This window comes from Panthera tigris, chromosome B2 (genome assembly GCF_018350195.1).
Source record: "Panthera tigris isolate Pti1 chromosome B2, P.tigris_Pti1_mat1.1, whole genome shotgun sequence".
Classification (NCBI taxonomy): domain Eukaryota; kingdom Metazoa; phylum Chordata; class Mammalia; order Carnivora; family Felidae; genus Panthera; species Panthera tigris.
The window spans coordinates 22,713,982-22,733,855 of NC_056664.1; the positions used below are offsets into that span (position 1 = coordinate 22,713,982).

Here is a 19,874-nt window from a genome sequence, read left to right on the forward strand (position 1 = left end):
AGGGAAGCCATCTTGCCCCTCCGGACTCCAGGGTCCTCATGTGTAGACACTCAGGGGCAGATGTGGCTGCTCCCAGGAGCTGTTCCAGTTGCAATATTCCACGGTTCTACTGTTTCCCACCTGAATCATGATCAGAGCAGGTATCATTTACTGCTGGCTTGTTAGGTTCCAGGTTCTATGCCAAGTATAGCACATGAGAGGTCTCATTGGGTCCTCACAATCAACCTCTGTAGTAGGTGTTATTATTACTCCCATTTTATGAAGGAGGGAACCGAGCATTCTGGAGGGTCACAGTGACAGTGCTGGTGTTAGTCACCATGCTCTACGTTATACAGAATTGTCTGTTTTTGAATTGCAAGGTGCTGTTCGTCTTATGGATTAAATTACCTTTCCCGTTGTTTCCTTTCTCATTACTTATTTTCCTATGGGAACCATGAAAAAAGTCAAGAGCTGGATGGGGCGGGTCTGCTTTGGTGTGAGTGTCAGCCCACTAGATTAGAAAGAGGGGGTCAGCACAAGCTCATGCAACTGGAGTTCTTAGAACAGAACAGAGGCCCAAGGAGCAGGAGGGAGGCACAGACCCGACCACCAACCAATGTCTATGTAGGCAGAAGGTGCTAATTTGGAGGCGGCAGGCCTGAGTGTGAGGGTATTGTTCCTGGTCTAGTCCTGTGACATCTTTAGGCCTTAGTACCTCATTAGTAAAATGTTAGATAATGGATATACATTATAGAGTATTGAGAGGAAACATTCAGAAAACTCCTCTGTGAACCTTCCTGAATGTCACTCCTACCCCAGGCCCGAGTATAAGGTTTGGCACAAGCACAGTATTGGACAAATATTTGTGGGCCATGGGGTGGCACCGTGATTTTCTGGGTGTTATCCACCTAACTTGGGTTGTTACAGAATATTAATAAATGCCTAACTGGTCTTGGGGAGAAGATGGCTCTCTGAAACACAGCCTAAGGCTAGTCGGAAACGGTCTGCTGGCAAATGCTCCTGAAGAAGATATTACTAATCATGGTGTGCATTCCACACAAGATCTATCCGCTTTAGTAACTGCATCGAGGGGGCCTCAGGACCCTGGACAGCAGTTTGATGCCATGCATGGGTGCAGGAGTTGGGGCACTGCTCCCTTAATTCCCTTGAAAATCCAAAGGAAAAGTACAAATGAATAACACTGTAAAATGACATTAAGGCCCCTTTGGAGAGCAGCTGCCCACCCCCCATGCTGCTAGCCGATAATGGCCACCCCTCATCAAATATTTATTCCAACCCTTGTGGTCGTCCATCAGCCTCCAGCATCATGCCAGGGATGGAATCTGATTATTAAAAATGGTCAGGAGCGAGGCAGGCAGACTACAAAGTGCTTGGGATGGAAAGGGGGGAACATCAAAGCCCTGTATTCTTCCTTAAAGGTCGTCTCCGGAAGCAGAGGCCTCCTGTTAGGCAATCAAACTCGCAGGGATTCAAGGACCTGGCCCCTGCGTGCTTCCCAGCCTCTTGCTCCTTTCTTTTCTCGCCAGTGGGCCAGAAGGGAGTGAAGCCAGAGCCTGACTCTGAGCCACGGGTTTATGAAAAGCAAGAAATACGCTGCCCCATGCAGACATGTGACTGCCTTCACTTTTGAGGGGGGTCCTGGCATTTCATTAGTGCCCTGTTTGAAGCCTGCCCTTTGCAAAGGAGAAAATGAAGAGAAGAAAGTAAGTACGGAGGCTGATTCAAACAATCTTCTGGTATCTTGAGTTTGTGATATCCCTTTGTGTGGCTTCACTTATTACATGGGTGGAAGAGCCTGTCAGGCAAGAAATCATGCCTGGTGTTTACACTTTAATGGAACCCAGGGACCAATTAACCACACTAAGTGCCAACGGGCAAAGCATTTCTTAAAGGAATAGGAGGGAACTCTTATATTATCGTTCCATTTCCCTCCTCTTTTCCCAAATAAAAGACAGATGCTATGTCAACAGTCTCTCAAGAGTGATCTTTTATTTTCTGAAAGTCCTAAAACTGACCCATTTATCAAAACATGACTGATGCCTCAGCCTACAAACAATATCCTTTTCTCCCTCACAAATCCTGGAGTCCCGAGAGGCTGCAGCCTGGTCCAAGCAGTGCCATCAAAATCTGCCCTCCACACCCAGCAGCTGCACGGCAGCCTCCTGCACAGCCTGGTGGACACGCCTGACCTCTCTCTGGGACAAGGTCCTCTCCATGTGGCGGTAGGTGATTCGGTAGCAGTGGCTTGTCTTGTGTGTCCTGGAGAATGGAAGAGAAAGGCAGGTAAGTGAGGGACAGACGTGCCTGCCGCCTGTAGGAACGGTGTTGCCAGCTCTGACCAGATCAACCCCAGAGGAGAATAGGATGGGATCCGGGGCCTACTGGCATGGTATGACAGAGACATCACCATCACTAACAGCCTGCACCTCTTACAGGCTTCCTGAGAGGTGGTGGTTGGGAGACCACTGACTTGAATAATCAAGAATGCTGGTTCCCACTGAACTAGCTGCATTCAAGTTCCCTGGGCAGGATGTTTCTTACAAGTCTGCTTTCCTGGGCCAAGCCCTGGATAGGTGGGATGTGGGCTCTGGGTTTCTGGGCTTTTTATCGGTTCCTCAGGGGACTCTGCCAAGCAGAGATGGTCAGGAGCCAAGGCCAGCAAGCCTCCACCTTTCTCATGTCACAGAAAACATATTTGGAAGGCACACTGCAGTCACAAGGCCGGGATTGGCTCTGGGGGCTCTAGCCACCTAAAAGGCTGAGGGGTATCACTCTGTTTGCACCTCTAACAGGCCATGGAAAGCATAGAGACAATTGTGCCATACAGACATGCTTCCGAGTTCCAGGTAGTGGGGGGCCTTTTGCAGAACTTAGTCTTCACAGAGACACGTGAAGCCACAGCTCCTGGTGCAGCTGCTCTGTGAACGTGCTTCTCCACAGGTGTGCCTGTGTGTTTCAGGTATACTGGACAGGCCTTCCGTTGCTGCTGGAAAGGCAAGGCCTGCCCTGCTGGGGTCCTTAAGAAGCGTTCCACTGTGAAAGTACAGCCCAACTATGCCCAGTGGCACTGGGCCTCTTGTGGCCACTGGAAAGACTCCACACTGCCTCCCCCAGGTGCAGAAGACAGGCCTTTTTTTCAATTTGACATCATCAAGGAAGGAGGCTGCAACATCCTGAGTTTCTGAGAGATGGAAGATTCTAGAGGAGGAAAAATTAGTTAAGGAGTGAGAAGGAGGGCATAGGAATCATAGATGCTTGAAGATGATGCCAACATTTACTAGAACAAGTGTGGTGATAGGATCTGGGGGCCCAGGTTGTCAGTGACCTGGTGATGGTGCAAGGGTGTGATGGTTTCCTGCGGGTGGGGGGCACAGCCATGTCAAGTTACGCCCACTGCAGGGGACACCTCCACTAGCCTCCTAATTCCCTGTGCCAGTGAGGGAGACAGAGGCCCCCTGCAAGTCAGTGGCAGCTGGGCCACGACACACCTTTCCTGGGTCTCAGTTTCTCCTCTGTTGAAAGAGATTAACAGCATAGCACTTACACCATCAACCTTTCCAATCTGTTGCAAAGACCTAGTCAGAAAGGGACAGGGCTCTGCAAATTATGAAGAACTATATGAGTGTGAGGCAAAAGTATCCTTGTGGCAACTGTTGGTATGTGCTTTCGTTGGTTCACTCAGGCATCTTTTACTTAGCTGAAGAGTTTGTAATATGGCCACTCTGCATGCTGGGATGCCCAACCAAAGATGAATGGGAAAAATTTATCAACTTGTCTCTATATGCTTCCCAGAAGGCCCCTAGAAGGATTCCCGGGATTCAAACAGCTTTTATAAAACATTTTGATGAGTGAGGTGTAAATGAATCATAAACATATGGATTAATTTTATAATTTGAGAGAAATAAAATTTGGCAGAATATTTAGTGATAATTCAGTAGCTTCAACTGAAAATCAACCAGCTTTGCCTTTTCCTAACATCACTGGGGAGAGAAAGAAGATTTAGTTTTGTTTTCTAGAAACTTCTTTTTGAAGATTTTAGTTGGTAGGACATACTCCTGTCCTCATTTGCTTGTTGGGAGGACTGAAAGCAGTGGAGCTGGCAATTGGTCATGAGTCTCCTCATCCTTGAGGAGTGGGTTGTCCCCGAGAACTACAGGGTCACAGACCTGAAGGGTCTCATGGCTCGTCACTGACCAGGTTAAGACAATGGATTTCTCAAGAGGAGGGATGCCCTCAGTGCCCAACTCCAAGTATCTGAATTAGAGCTCTTTTGATTCTTTTATACCACCCAATGTGGCCTTTTTGTGGTCAAAAAGCTTCTCAACCTTTTATCTGCCATGACCCTCACTGTCACTCAATGAGAGCAGCGTTGATATAGTGCTTCTTATGTACCAGGAACCACCGTAAGCCCTTTGCAGGCATTAACTCACATGTAAGCATCAAAACCCCACTGAATTCCTAGCACTCTTGTCATGGTTATAAAAATAAGGAAACTGAGGCAGAGAGAGCAAAATAACTTGCCCAAGTTCACACAGCTACTAAGTGGCAGGGCTGGATTTGAAACCAGGCAATCTGGAGGGAATGCAATCGTGCAGCCACTGTGGAAAACAGCTTGGTGGGTCCTCAAAGAGTTAAACATGGAATTACCATATGAGCCAGCCATTCTACTCCTAGGTATATACACCCAAAAGAACTGAAAGCATGTATTCAAACAAAGACCTGTACGAAAATTTTCATAGCCAAACAGTGGATATGGCCGTCAATGGATTAATAGATAAACAAAATATGGTATAGCCATATGGTGGACCTGTACAACGGAATATTATTTCGTCATTGAAGGAATGAATTAATGATACATGCTGCAATGTGGATAACCCCCCAAAACATGCTAAGTGAAAGAAGCCAGACACAGCAGATCACATACTGCATGATTTCATTCACATGATATATCCAGAATAGGGAAATCCACATGATAGAAAGCAGACTGGCGGTTGCCAGAGGGTGGGGGAAGGAGGTACAGGTAGAAACCGCTTAATGGTGTGAAAATTAATAAAGGGGACTGGGATGCTAGAAGGGGAGCCTACGAGGGAGAGCCCTTCCACTCAATGTCAATTACAAGAAGAATTGTCAACTACAGACTCCAACGGAAGTGTCAGTTACAGACCTCAACAGAATAGTCTCAACAGGAAGCAATTGTCAATTACAGGTCCCAACAGGGAAGGATGTACACTGCATCTCCTACAGGAGATCAACCACTCCTGCAACACAGCCAGTGAGAAACCACCATCACCCTGAACTCCTGCTTCTCTCCAATGAACTTTTGTCCAAAACAACCCCTCTCAACTTCCTCCTTCTCTACAAAATAATATTCTTCGCTTGTGTTTATTGGATTTGCTTATGATTGTGCTGTAGCTGGCTTGTTCCATATTGTAATTCTTGTCATTTCCAAATAAGCGCATCTTTTGCTGGTAAGATAACTGGCAGTGTGAAGGTTAACATTAGGCACAAGGTTTTCTTTTGGGGTGAAGAAAATGCTTTGGAACTAGGTAGGTAGTGTGGCTGCCTAACATCGAGAATGTCCTAACTGCCAATGACCCGCCCACTTCAAAAATGGTTAATTTTCAATGTTTACTTATTTTTGAGAGACAGAGGCAGAGCATGAGTGGGGGAGGGGCAGAGAGAGAGGGAGACACAGAATCCGAAGCAGGCTCCAGGCTCTGAGCTGTCAGCACAGAGCCCGACATGGGGCTCGAACCCATGAACCATGAGATCATGACCTGAGCCGAAGTCGGACGCTTAACCAACTGAGCCACTCAGGCGCCCCAAAAATGGTTAATTTTCACCTCATTACAAATACACACAAGGAAACTAGGCAGTTTGGTTTCAGAGCCCAATATTAGCTACCATGCCTGAGCACTCCACCACACTCCTCCTTGTCTTCTTTTCCCTTCTCCAGCCTCTTCCTTCTACCCTAACTTTTCCTAAGAAGTGACAAGGCTTGCAAGCTACTGAGAAGGGAATTGCCTTTAATCCTTCTATTCAAGAGATGGAGTAAGCCCATGTTCCTTTCTAGCTCTGCTCTTTGACTAACAAGCCAGACATGAGGCATAACTGTGACATAGAGTGGGAATCCCTGGAACATGGATGCTTTTTAAGAGGTCTTTCCCATATATACAATGGAGTATTACTTGACAGTCAAAAAGACTGAAATCTTGTCATTTGCAACTCTGTGGATGCAACTAGAGGGTATTATGCTAAGCAAAATTAGAGAAAGACAAATATCATATGACTTCACTCATATGAGGACTTTAAGAGACAAAACAGATGAATGTAAGGGAAGGAAGGCAAAAATAATATAAAAACAGGAAGGGGAACAAAACATAAGAGACTTAAATATGGATAACAAACAGAGGGTTACTAGAGGGGTTGTGGGGGGGGGTGGGCTAAATGGGTAAGGGGCATTAAGGAATCTACTCCTGAAATCATTGTTTCACTATATGCTAACTAATTTGGATATAAATTTTAAAAAATAAAAAATAAAATTAAAAACAATAAAAATAAAAAAAATTTAAAAAAAAGGTCTTTCCTGTTTATGGGGCCATTAAAAGGCGTGTTGCAAAGCCAAACAGCTGGTGGGAAATCAAGAGGGCTTGCAGGGAGAGCATAAAAGGGGGGTTGGGGAGGGGTGCAGTCGCAGCTCCTGTCCACCCACAGTTGGCTGGGCAGAGTGAAGCTGCCAAAGCCTTCCCCCCAGACTCACGTGGGCACAGCCTTCAGACAAGAAACCTTCCCGGAAAGAGAGAAGAGACTACATTGACAATTCTCTCTTCTGTACCTGATAGCTTCTAGTCATAGGCAGAAGAAATGAGAATCCCTTATGGAGTTTGTGAGGGCAAATTTCCTTACAGTAAGTCTGAAGAAGAGTCTAAACATTTCTTTTGGTGCTGGAATTTCACTGCATTAGGATATTGGCGGAAATGAGTTGGTCACTGGTTGGAGCTTGGATTTTTAACAGAGACTTTGGATTGAGAACCTGAGAATGTTTGAGCTTCAAGGGCTTATCACTTGTCTAACTCAAGGACTGATTCAGTTCTTGAACAGACAGCGCGTTCCAGGCACCGAGCTGGACAGAGGTAAGCGAGTGAGGGGAGTCCTGACCCAACAGGTTCACATCTGGGGACCAGAGGTCTGCAGAGGTCCTGCAGCAACCCGGGAGGAGCCCGAGTGGAGGACTGTTCCCCTTATCTCCGTGATGGGGCTGGTGCTGCATTGAAATCAGCCATGCGGCACTCCCACCTCACATCCTCCTTCAGCAAACGACTCTTTCCTCTGGTGCTTCCCCGTGAGCATCTATGTGGGACTACTCATGTAACACGAGGCTGGGCTCTCCAGGGCCTGTGAAAGGGATCCAGATCATCCTGCCTACTCAGGGGCTTACCTCTGGTGAGAAAAAGGACACAGGACGGCCCATGCTTGCCCGCGCACAGAGGAGCTGAACGATGCTGTGGTTCGCTGCTCTAACCAGCCTCCCACCTTTTGTGTTTTCCTACCTGGCCTCCCTTCAGTTCTCATTCTCAGAGATCCAACCTGGCTCATGAAGCTGGAAACATGGCTCAGAACTTTTTCTGAAACTTACTTCTCCTTGGGTCCTGTTCCCTGCTCCGGTGTGATTGCCAAGGTGCACCGAACTCTGCTGTCCTATGTGTCCGGCTGCCCGCCCCCCTCCCAGGAACTGAGGGGCAGCCCCCTGTGGGCAGGTGGCAGCGCTGGGCTGCATGGTGGGTGTACCTGTGGGCAGGGAGGCTGTATTTTCAGGCCTCCTTCTCCCAAAGCACTAACTAACCTTAAACCTATGGAAGGGGATGTTTGGGTGCTGCGCATGATCGAGTCTGGATTAGTAGAGGAGTGTTGAAATCAGACATGTTTAAGAGGAATCCTGCCCTAGCTCTTTCTTTTCTTCCTGACCAAATAAGTGATAAAATTAACAAGTATCAAAAGTACTGCTAGGTGACTGGCTGTGCTCCAGTTCCCAGGGTGCCAGCAATAGACTCTGAAAGAACGTGGGGCTAACCAAGCATCGCTGGAAAGAAGGGACAAGGGGTCTGAGTGCTAGTGAGGGTTGGATTACTTCTATTACACAACCACTTGGTTTACTCTGGCAACTAGACAGCTTCCAAATGTGAAATAAAACCCTTCCATGGGATGCAGCCAAAGCTCAGCTCCTGCAACACCCACAGTGGTTGGCTTTTCCATCTGCGACAAGAGCAGCTACTTCATGTTCTTGGCCACTGGACACATCCTGGAGTAGATCGTTTACCACCAGCAGTTACTGCAGATGCCACCTATGCGTGCTGGGACTACTCAACACAATAATGTCCATTTGGTCTGTCACATGGGTCAGCCTCACACTGGATCCTTTCATTCACTTCTGAGGATACACAACTACCTGATGTTTCCCTGTTTCCAGTATCATGGGCTATGTGCGATGTCACACATATAATGCGTATCTCTCTTGTCCTATACACAGCACAGAGGATATGGGTGTAGGTTATGTATACTCTCTTCTACTCAGGTCACTGTCTTTTTCTAAATTCCTGCCCCAGGTGCTGTCATGGGGTGGGTTCCATTTTCTGAGTAAAGAAAACAGGGATTCCCCTGTTCACTTTTAATGTGTCTCCTGCATGTATCATGCAGAAGGTCAGTGGGAAGCCCCACAAGGCAATGTCCCACGCACCATCAGGAGGGTGCAGAGTGCTTTCACGGGGTGGGGGTGGGGGTTGGCTTAGGCAAGGGAACAGGATGATGGGAAAAGGAGAATGGAAGGAAGTATCTGTTCAAGGCTGCTCCTGAAAATACAGAATGAAAAGGGGCCTGGTGGAATGCAGAGGAGCCCAGAATTTGCACCTAGAGACCTGAGTTGTAGTCCCTACTCTGCCCTTTGCTTTCTGTGTGACTTGGGGCAGTTTACTTAACCCCTTGTGAAGTGAGGGTCACCACCCTACTCCTGGGGTTGTGCCAGCTGAGTAGGGCATGTCTGGAGCCTGCTAGGATGGAGGCTACTGCCCTGAGAGCTCAACCCCTAGTCTGTCCCATCTCCTTCTCCTATTCCCAGGATGCATCAGGAGAGTAATGGCACTACGGGGAGGATGACCTGTATTTCTTACATCCTTCTTTGAAATCTCCTTTTGTGGGCCTGGAATCTGACCTGTGGCCAAGGGTAGCATGAGCACATTGGTTAGCTGTGGCTGGGAAAGTTCAGTGAGGAGGACAGGTATAATAATATATGTATATATATTGTATACATATATACAATATTTCATATATACATACATATTTCATAAATATATATAATATACTATATATAGTATATATTTAGTATATGTATATACACTAAAAAAGAGGAGAAAATAAAATCTGATTATAAGACAGCATACAGTGATTCTATATCACTTTCCTAATGAACTGCTCTGGGGTTTTCTCTGAAAGAGATATCACTGGTTTAATGTAAAGAAAGAATATAGGCGTGGGAGGCAGGAGACCCGGGTCCTAGTCCAAGCCCCAGCAACATCTGTGTGGCCTCCCCAGTGAGATGGCTGGACTGAATGGGCTCGAGGCCCCCTTCCAGCTCTAACAGTCCAACAGTTACTTCAGAGGACAGAAAAGTTTCTAAAGCAAATGCACATGCAGAGGAAAGGAGCCAGCCAGCCAGCAAGCAGCATTTGCAAGTTGCATGGAATGAAAGAGAAAGGGGCCCTGATCTGGCGGGCAATTTCTTGACAGGCTAATGCATGAACACAAGATGCATTAGTAATATTCATGATCAAAGCAAGAAGGAAGGGAATTGGCTTCATGAGGTTGGATTACGGCTTGGTAGAGCCCACTGAGAAAGTCTTCTTGTAGAAGGTGGACCTCGACTTATAACAGACACTCTGGACAACTTATAGCCCCTCTCCATCAACTACGCTTTTCTAGCCCTGCATCCCTTACCCCCACACTTTCCAGAACTAAGAGGTCTGCTTTTCTTATTCTCAGAATGGTAGGTCGTAGGCTCAACGCTCCCTGGTGGGCCGTTCTAAGTGAGGTACCTCCCCACCCCAGTTCCTAGCTAGCCAGCATCAGCAGTGCCTGTCACTGCCACTGCTGTGGTTACGATTTCTTCCCAGAGGGATTTCTGTTCCTGGGAGTCAGTCACAAGAAACCAAACCAGATGGTGCCTCTGACAGTTACTGCCTTGGGAAAGACAACTCCAATCCAGGCCTTGATGGAGGGAGAGTCAGAGCCAGGGAAAAAGGAACTTGCTGGGTGCAGCTTGAGTAGAGCTGCTTTCAAACCTGCCTCCCCCGCCCCCCTCCCCAGTTCCCAGTCATCTTGCGTGGTGGCAACTTAAGAGCTCCTCAGAGACACACGTTTTGCAGGCAAGAAATGCTTTTTCACATCAAACACTTGTCAAGTCCTCAGGGAAGTTTCCAAACACCCCCAGGGTTTTATTTCCATCAATCCCTGTAACTTCTCCTGGTACTTCCCAATGAGTGTCTCATGCTAAGCTCCTCAGGAGGGACAGTGTTCATGCTCTCGCCTCCTGGGGAGCATGGCCCATGTTCCTGCCCCCCACATGCATGTATATACATATGAAAATTGATTTGGGGAAATCATCTAATAGAATCTCTTATGGAGGGGCACAAGATCTAGACTAGCCAGTGCCACGAGGGCCTAGCTAGAGGACCTTAACCTTGGGCCAGTTCTTCATTTCTGATCTAGGTTCTCATTCTAAGACACAGATAATGAACTCATAGGGTTTTTTGAAGAAACTGCATGAAAATAATATATGTTAGGTGTTTAGCATAGTTCAGGCTTATAGTTAACAATTAGTATTATTAATTATGTACCTAAATATTAAATAGCCTCTACTTTGGGCCACACAGAAAGTGACCTTAGATGAATTATCAGAGTTTCTACTTCTCATTTGTAAAAACGGATCCCTAATATGATACATACTACAACACAGAAGAAACTTGGGGGCATTATATCAGGTGAAATAAGCCAGACACATAAGGTCAAACATATAAGTCCACTTATACGAAGTTCCTAGAGTAGTGAAGTCAGAGGCAGAAAGTAGAAGGGTGGTAGCGAAGGGCTGGGGAAAGGGAGGAGGGGGAGTTAGTGTTTAATGGGGACAGAGTTTCGGTCTGGGAAGATGAAAAAGACCTGGCGGCAGATGGCGTGATGGCTGCAAAACAGTATGAAGGTACTTAATGCCACAGAACCATACATTTAAAAGTGGTGAACATGGTAAATTTTATGTTATGTATATTTTATTAAAATTAAAAAAAAAATTGACGAGGAGAGTTGGCCCAAATAACCTAGTTGACTATAACTAGGAATGGAGGTTGGCAACTCACATTTATATTTAGAACAAACAAACAAAAGACAACAACGAAAACCCGACCAGATCACTGACACCCATGTGGCAGACTGTTGGAGGGTATGACGTGACTGCTTCCCGTCCTCCCCAGATGGCTCACTTTGACTTCATTAACCTGTCTCCTAAGCTGCCCTGCATTTCATAGAAATGAATTTTTACGATGCCCTGCTCGTAATGCTATAACAGAGAATTTAACCATACTTGAACAATTCTTTTCCATGATTCCATGATCTTCCAAGCTATCCTCATACATTTCTAACAAACTTGGAGTAATGGTTCATTTTGCACAGATTTCCAAAGCTCTGTGCTTTTTGGTTGCATGGAAAATTTGGAAGAGGTTTTATTTTTCTCCCTGGCTTAGTCTGCCAAGCCAGAGTCAACAGAGCTAACTTTAACTCTTCTACTGTTACATGGCAGCTTCCCAAACGTGTTGACACTTTGGTGGATGACTCACGTTACAAAACAGAAGATTTGTGGTGGGTGAAGTGCTACATTTCCAACTCAATCAATTGATTAGCAATTATTTATCCTGTGATGAGGCAGACATTGTGGAAGATACAAGATACGAGTTGCTTGATCAACACACAAATATTCACAGAGTGGCTGTTCTGTGCACAGCTCAGTGGTGGTGTGAGGGGGAACAAGTATCCCAAAATAATATAAAGAAGAACTGGCTAGATAACCATCTACTTGGGGCTTAAGACATTTATATATGAAAGGATACCAACAGGACAAAGCAGTTCACACTAAATGTTAAATGAACGACATAGATTGTAAATAACTTAGTATTGAGAAACATTAGCAGGGGAGAAGAGATTAGATTTAGATCTTAAAGTATGATTAGGATTTTTGCAGGTGAAGGTCAAGGGGTGCATCTAGCTGGCAAAATGACACAAGGACTGGCTGAGGGGCATTCCTTATATCTTTTTGCCTCTTCCATTTCAACGCTGAGTTGGTGAGTGTATGTTACAGGTATAAATGGTCCAGTGAAGAGGTATCCAGAGGATGCACGATCTGCTTGCTGGGAGAGGGCTGTATACAACCACGGCAGGACGCCAGCTTTGGTCACAGCATGTACAGGAAGTGATTGACCCTGTAAGAGGGAAGGGTCATTTCTGCAAAGGCACAGACAGAATCATGAACATGCAATGGACAGGTTGAGGAGAGGTGAGTAGTTCAGAGTGGCTGGTCTGGGTGTAGACAGTACAGAACTGGTAGGGTAGGAGGCTGCAGGGTGGGTAGAGATTATAGAGGAGGGTCTTATGTTCCTAAGAAGCCTCAAACAAAAATCCATCATTAAGCAATCAACCAAACAACAGAGTCCAGGATCTTGTCTCTACAGTATCTTATAACTGCTCTGGACAGTTTTATTGCATCTAGAGTCTGGTCCTCAGTGAACTTCAGGTCTCACTCCCCACAAACAACAGAGGATTACTCAGATATTATGGTATATTATGTCACCAATCTGGTAAAAAAAATTTTTTTAAGGGAGAGATAGTGTGAGCAGGGGAGAGGGGTGGGGGGCAGGAGGGTGGGGAGCGGGAGAAAGAGAAAGAGAGTATCTTAAGTAGGTTCCATGCTCAGTACAGAGTCCAATGCAGGGCTCAATCCCATGACTCTGGGATCACAGCCTGAGCCGAAATCAAGAGTTGGACACACAACTGACTGAGTTACCCAGGTGCCCCCTGATCTGATATTAATAACCACCCAACCAAGGAATATCCTATAGATCTATCCTCAATCCCATTATTATGAGTAGAATTACCCATAACTGTGTTATGTTGTATAACTTATATTTCTTTAGCAAGTAATGGATCAAATGTGCTGATTGCTTTAAGAAAGACTCAGTGTCTAGATAATTATGAAGGAAGTATTAGGAAAGAGAAATTTATATACATTTCAAATGACTTACGGTTATTTTGCAAATGTTTTTGAGGAGGGACTCTCTCAGTCTAATTAATAGCACCATCTCTTGACAAATAGTGAGTGGGAGATTGAGGGAGAGAATGACAAAATAGAGACTTGGTTGGCAGGATGAGCTCCCACTGTTCATCGCATTCTAGGCTGGAATATAGCAGTGATATCTTGATTAAGGATTCATTGTAAAAGCAACATATTTTATGGAATCATAGAATCCAAGACATATAGGCCTTAAAGATTTTCTGGCCCATGATTGAGCTCTTTCTATAAAGCCTTATGTTGGTGTACTTCTGGGGCAGACCATTCCAGGCTTCCCCAGCACAGGCTGAGAGCAAGATCCCCTTTACAATGAGCTGACAAGTGCTTCCTATGTTTGTCCTCATTGGTCCTCAGTTCTGCTCCATGACAGCCCTAGTGAGGGACTCCTAGGATCACTGATAGTCAGAGTTGGAGGCAGCACATGTAATGTTTAACATCACTGTCTCTAAGGTTAAATGTCTGTCTGTCTATGCATCTGCCTATCCATCCATCCATCCATCCATCCATCCATCCATCCATCCATCTATCCATCCATTCATTTCATTTATCCATCCAACAGATGAAGGGAATATCCAATATATGTCATGTATTCTGCCAAGTATTGAGGACCAAATGATGGAACAAAAAACAAAACAAAACAAACCTGACCTCATGAAGCTCACAGTCTAGCATAAGACACAGGCATTAATCAAAGAATTATGAAGAAATGTAAATCGCAACTACACTACTGGGTTTGAAGAAGAGGTATGTGAGGCTACAAAAAAGGGCAATTGACTCAGATGGGTGGGTCAGAGAAGGTTCCTTGTGCAAGTGTTAGTGAGCTGAGATCCTACAGAGGGTAGGAACTAACCAGGAGAATGAAGGTGAGGGGTGGTGATCGGAGGAGTTTCTGGTAGAGGGGCTGACAAGTATACAGGCCCTATGGTCTGAGTTCAGATCCTAACTGCTTCTCCTCTGAGCTATGTGATCTCGGTCAGATTTCTGACCTTCTCCAAGTCTCAGTTTTCATGATAACATGGAGAAAACAATCCTGCATGTCATTCAGATGAAGCCTTCATGGGCTCAGTCCAGGTTCATTACTATGAGCACCATCATCTGAGAGTCCCATAGTTCAGGCCTTTTTTCTTAAGCAACAGAACCCCAATCTCTCTCCCATGTGATGCCCTTCAATTTTGTTCCCTATAATTACATGGTATATAGAGTACAGCTTAAAGCAAAGCTACTTTAGTTAAAGTGGGCTTGAGGATCTCATGCACTCGGCCTCTGCTTCCTGCCCACAGCAGCCTCCTTCCCCAGAGGCTCATCAGAATCCCCAAAGCTCCAAGGAGGGCAATTTAAAAACCACCCCAGGGGCACATGAATGGCTCAGTTGGTTAAGTGTCTGACTTCAGCTCAGGTCATAATCTCATGGGTTTTGAGTTTGAGCCCTGCATTGGGCTCTGCACTGATAGTTCAGAGCCTGCCTGGGATTCTCTCCCCCCATGTCTCTCTGCCCCTCCTCCACTCCCTCTCACTCAAAAATAAATAAATAAACTTAAAAAACAAAACATCCCAGATTCTACAATAAGAAGCAAAACTCAGAGAGGCAATGAATGGTTTGCCTGAACTCATCTCAAAATTTACAAATCACAGTGAAATTTGCTTACAATACAATTGAAGCTCATTTGGGGGAACATATTCTTCTATATAAAGAGAAATCTTTGCTTCCATTCAGTATAAATTCAGGAAGACACAGCAGAGAGCAGATAGGCTGCAGAAGTTAGAAACCTGGATTCTTATCTGAAAGCTTATCACTAAGACAAGTGACTTAACAGGTCCTTTAACAGCTCTGAGCCTCAGTTTCCCTATTTTATAGAAGGGATTACAGCTGTCTTACAGTGTTACAAATAGTAGGTTTTTAAAGTGCTTTGCAAACAAGTGACTATTTAAATATACCATAATAAAAGGGAAATTTCATCCCTGCAAATGGCCAAACAATATTTAGTGCTAAACTTGGGGAGAAACGGTAATCTAATTGAATATTTCGTGTTAAAAGAAAGCACAGTGATATAGTAAACAAGATACATTTTCTGATATGGCCTACGGCTTGTCCTATAAAAATTCCTAAAAAAAAAAAAAAAGAGTTCCAAACAACTTTGGAGAACAAAACAGCATCATATAGCCTTTAACACAGACCACTTGGCAGGTTAGTGTTACTTGAAGTCAAGCTGCTGGACTGGCTGGGTGTACTACGTTATAGTCATACCACAGTCATGGATGTTCCTAATGGATCTATTTTTACCATCTAGAGAAAGACACAACTATCCCAGACCATCTATTCCCCCGGAAGGCTAACATGAGGAAACCACACTGACAGAAACCTGTAACATCTATATGAAAACAGTACTTAAATTCCACATATCGATAAAATTAAAGAAAGCTCTGGGCTTTGCCATCACATAGTCTTTGTAAAATTGAAGATACTTTGTTACTAATCATAGTAGCAACAGTAAGAAAAGTTAATTATAAAGTGATGCAGCTTCCAAAGCCTTGGACCCACACAATCTTATTGGTTGAGATCTACGTGGCAATCCTGACAGGCAGACACTGTCACTTCCTTCTGCAGAGCCAGGAATGGGCCCAGGGAGATGAAGGGGCTTAGTGAGGGTCACAGCTAGAATATGTGGGGACTTGCTTCCTTCTTGAGCAGGTCTGCTCATCTTTTTGTCCTAGGCACACTGTTCAGCCTGTTAATGTCACCATTAGCAACTTTTAAACAGGGATATCACAGTAACCAATAAAATTACAGGATGCTTTCAGAAACAGGACTAGGACTTTGTCACAAAAGAGGAAAAAAGATATTCCTTAGTAAATATTACTTAGCAGAGAAAGTGGAGGAAGTATAAAGAAAGGGTGAAACAAGAAAGAAAAAATATTTTAAAGGGAAGAATGATCTATTATGTACTCAGTGCCACTCACCATAATGTTTCACTTTATTCTCATCATTAATAGAAAATGTGGAGGAAAAAAAATAAAACAACAACAAAAAAATAAAAACAAACATGCCAGAATAAGGGAGAGTATGAGACTGATGAAGACACAGTCAAACCTAGAGAACACAGAACCCAGATCTGCAGGTTGTGAGTTAAACTAGTGGAGACAATACACTTGTTTTTAGAATGTGCAAACAAAATGAAAAGAAAGCCTTATCAATTCCATGGTTTGTACTGTCTGAGAGGAGAAAAGACCACACTTCTTTAAGAAAGCAAAATTTACTCCAACATAACACTCTAAAAGAAATTTCTCAGGTGGGGCTCCACACAGGGAACTTCAAATTAATAACGACTATGATTTATGGATCACTAAGTATGTCTACATGCATTATTACCTCATTTAATTCTTAGCCAGTCCTATCATAATGGGAATTATTTCTCCTATTTTGCAGACAAGAAAACTATAGCTCAGAGAAGTTAAAAGTGACTTGCCCAGGTCGCTCAAATAGTAGGTAACAGATGCAGGATTATAATTTGGGTGTCCAAAGACCTCCAAAGCTATGCTTTTAATCCTGGGCTGGGAATATTGTGTGATATTAGTGGCCAATGTCTCAACCATATCACTATTTCAAGGCAGTAGCTGAGTTTCATCAGGCTGTTTCCTTGATGAAACTTGAGGGAATAGTCCTAAAATGTACTTCCATGAAAAAACAATTTTGCTTCAGGCAAGGGAGGGGGGGTCAGTACAACACAGCTTTTTGGGGGGTCCAGATATCTTTCCTACTTGGATAAATCCATTGACCTCTCCAGGTCTCAATAAGACAGAAGCAATGCTATTTGCTCCTGACTAGTCCCTCAGTTAGGAAAAAACTGAAGTCATGTGAGTAAAGCATTGTCAGCAACTTGGAAAAAAGCTACTAATAAAATAAGAGTCAAAGTCAATAAGCCATTTCAAAATATTATTGAATTACAGTTGTTTGTTTTCAAATTCAGTGAAAATAAATATTTTCTTACTTCAAAATAATGTTATCAAGCTTATATTTCTGGTATACTGGAGAGAAACATAATCAGTCTTCCTAAGTTGAATTCTATCCATTATAAATAATTCGGCAAGATTTGATGAGTGCCCATGGGTTAATTTCAAGGGCAAAGTATCAAGACACCTCAATTGTGGGCTCATGGGGCAACGTGACACACTGTCATGCCTTGAAGAAACAACTAGTGTGGTCCAACATCTTTAGGTTCCCTTACTTCATGCTGATTTCTTTTTTTTTTTCTGGGCAAAGGACTGAGTATGCAGAGTTGGGCAGTGTGTGCTTTGGACAGATTGCTGGGACAGGTGACCAAAGAGTATGTCTGTCTCTTCCATGCATGACAATTAGCTCAGAATAAGAAAGCAGTGAAGGAGGAAGGTTCCAGAATGATGACAGAATAAAATAAAAATCCTACTGCTATATACTCCCAGATGTGTTGAATAACATATAAGAACATTGGCTTTAAAAAAATAGCTAAATAGATAACATGAAAGCAAGGGAAAATCTCCCTAATGCTTCAGCTGTCTAGAGTAGAGAGAAATATCAGTTACTGTAACCTAGAGTTTATATTTTGATGTCCACCTGGGAATAGGGGTGAAGTCTTTGGTCCACATGAAGCAAGGAGTTGGAACTGGGTAAGCAGCTGGATTCCTGCACAAAGCTGGTACCCTAAAGGACTGCATCCTTAATAAAACAGTAGACTAAGAAAAAATATACACTTGGCACAAAGAGGGGCAAAACAATTTTGTCTCTGCCTAGATTCTGAGAACAATGCAAAGTAGTCTACCCTGAGAATCAAAATCCCAGGCCTATGTCACAAGAGGCTTTTGGATCCAAAATATACAGTACCTTATATCCTCAAGCTGAAAAGTCAACATAAAATTGGTCCTGAAATGGTGTTAACCCCAGGATGGCTGGCAGAAGAACATGAAGAGCAGCTCTGGAGAGAAGGTTAGCTACATGGGATCACTCCAGGAAAAGCTCCAAGGAACATAACCTCATAGTCAAAAATTACAGAACACATGAGGAAATAACCCATTATATGCCCGAGTCATTAGATAAAAAATGCAGAAGGATCAGTACCCCCAAGAATTTCAGATATAAGAACAACCTAAAAAGTGTTTAAAATGCTTAAAAATGGATTCAAACATTTAAAAATGCCCCAAATACTTAAAGACTTAAAATAACCATATGAAAGAACATTATGAAAAGAGAATAGCAGGTCTGAAATAGACCTACATAAAAATGTAGAGAAATAAAAACACAGTTATAATTTGAAAATGGGTGGAAAGGTTAAAACAACAGATTAGACACAGCTGAATGAAGAATTAGTAACCTGGAAGACAGATCTGAGGAGCTGCTTAGAATGCAGTAGAGAGAAAGAAGTACAGAAATGGAAGACAGGAGAGAGGGTAAGAAACATAGGATAGAATACGAGTGCCAGAAGAATATAGAGAGAAGAAGGAGAGGCAATATCTGAAAAGATAACAGCAAGGGACTTCCAGAATTGATGAAATCCTCACACTCTGGAAGCACAGTAAATTCTGAATGGGATAAAAGGAAAGTCTACATCAGACACATTGTAATGAAACTGCAGAACACCTAAGACAATGAGATGACCTTGAAAACAACTAGAGAGGAAAAATACAGAATTTACAAAAGAACAGTGAAAGAAATAGGCTACTTCTCAATAGCTACGAAGGGGTCAGGAGGTAATGGAATAATACCAACAAAATGTCAACTCCTATTAATTGTACTCAGCTAAGCTATTATTCTAGAATAATGGCAAAATAAAAACACTCTCACACAAAGTGGAACATGATGAGAAAGTTTACCACTCAATACCTTCATGAAAGACCTACGGAAAGTATACTTTAGGAAGGAAACTGAATTCAAAAAGAAAGTGGATGTGAGAAGCCAGCAACAATAATATGATGGCTTAGATCACAACCAGGTGAAAGCTAGGTCTGCAATGTCCCAGTTTTCAGGGATAGTCCCCCTCTTAGGTGGTATTCCCAGAATTGCTTCAAGTTGGAGTAAGCTCTCAGGAAAGCCGATCTCCTGCTCTGGGCATTACCCTCAGTCCTAGGCCTCCCACAGAAGCCAACTACTTGCAGAAATGCACTGTGAGGCCACACGGCAGAACTGAGGGCTCCCGCTCTGGTCACATACACCGGCTTTCAGCACATGCTAGGTGTGATTTCTTTCTGGAAAGTTGCTGAATCTCTGTAAAAGTGGGGCTAATAACATACTTTATAGATATGTGCATGGAGATCCAAACACAGTGCCTGGCACAAAATAAATAGTAAGAGATAGCAGTCAGTATATAATTAGTATTAGCATCATGACCATTGCTAATTAGTTTAATGAACAGTACATACATTTATTTAGGTTCACAAAAAAGTGATGTGTCCCCATATTTTTCAGAAAAAAGAAAAATGAACAAGAGTATTAATATCAACAGAAATTTATCAGGCACCAGGTGCT

At 43.8% G+C, this 19,874-nt stretch overlaps 1 protein-coding gene across 18 annotated transcripts in view; it reads right to left on the reverse strand.

Annotated features, from left to right (window-relative positions):
* Positions 1–1,965: 1,965 nt before the first annotated feature.
* The window catches only part of FARS2 (phenylalanyl-tRNA synthetase 2, mitochondrial), a 532,053-nt gene continuing 514,144 nt past the window's right edge, over positions 1,966–19,874 (reverse strand). For 12 of the 18 annotated variants that reach the window (XM_042985801.1, XM_042985798.1, XM_042985791.1 and 9 more), the window contains 2 exons: positions 2,830–3,198; positions 2,244–2,259 (listed from right to left, as the gene is read on the reverse strand). In XM_042985801.1, the coding sequence (XP_042841735.1) occupies positions 2,871–3,198 (328 nt within the window). In that variant the 3' untranslated portion in view covers positions 2,244–2,259; positions 2,830–2,870. Of the gene's footprint in view, positions 2,260–2,825; positions 3,199–19,874 lie in introns of all 18 variants that reach the window. The other 6 variants (XM_042985806.1, XM_042985810.1, XM_042985813.1 and 3 more) reach the window with 4 other exon arrangements.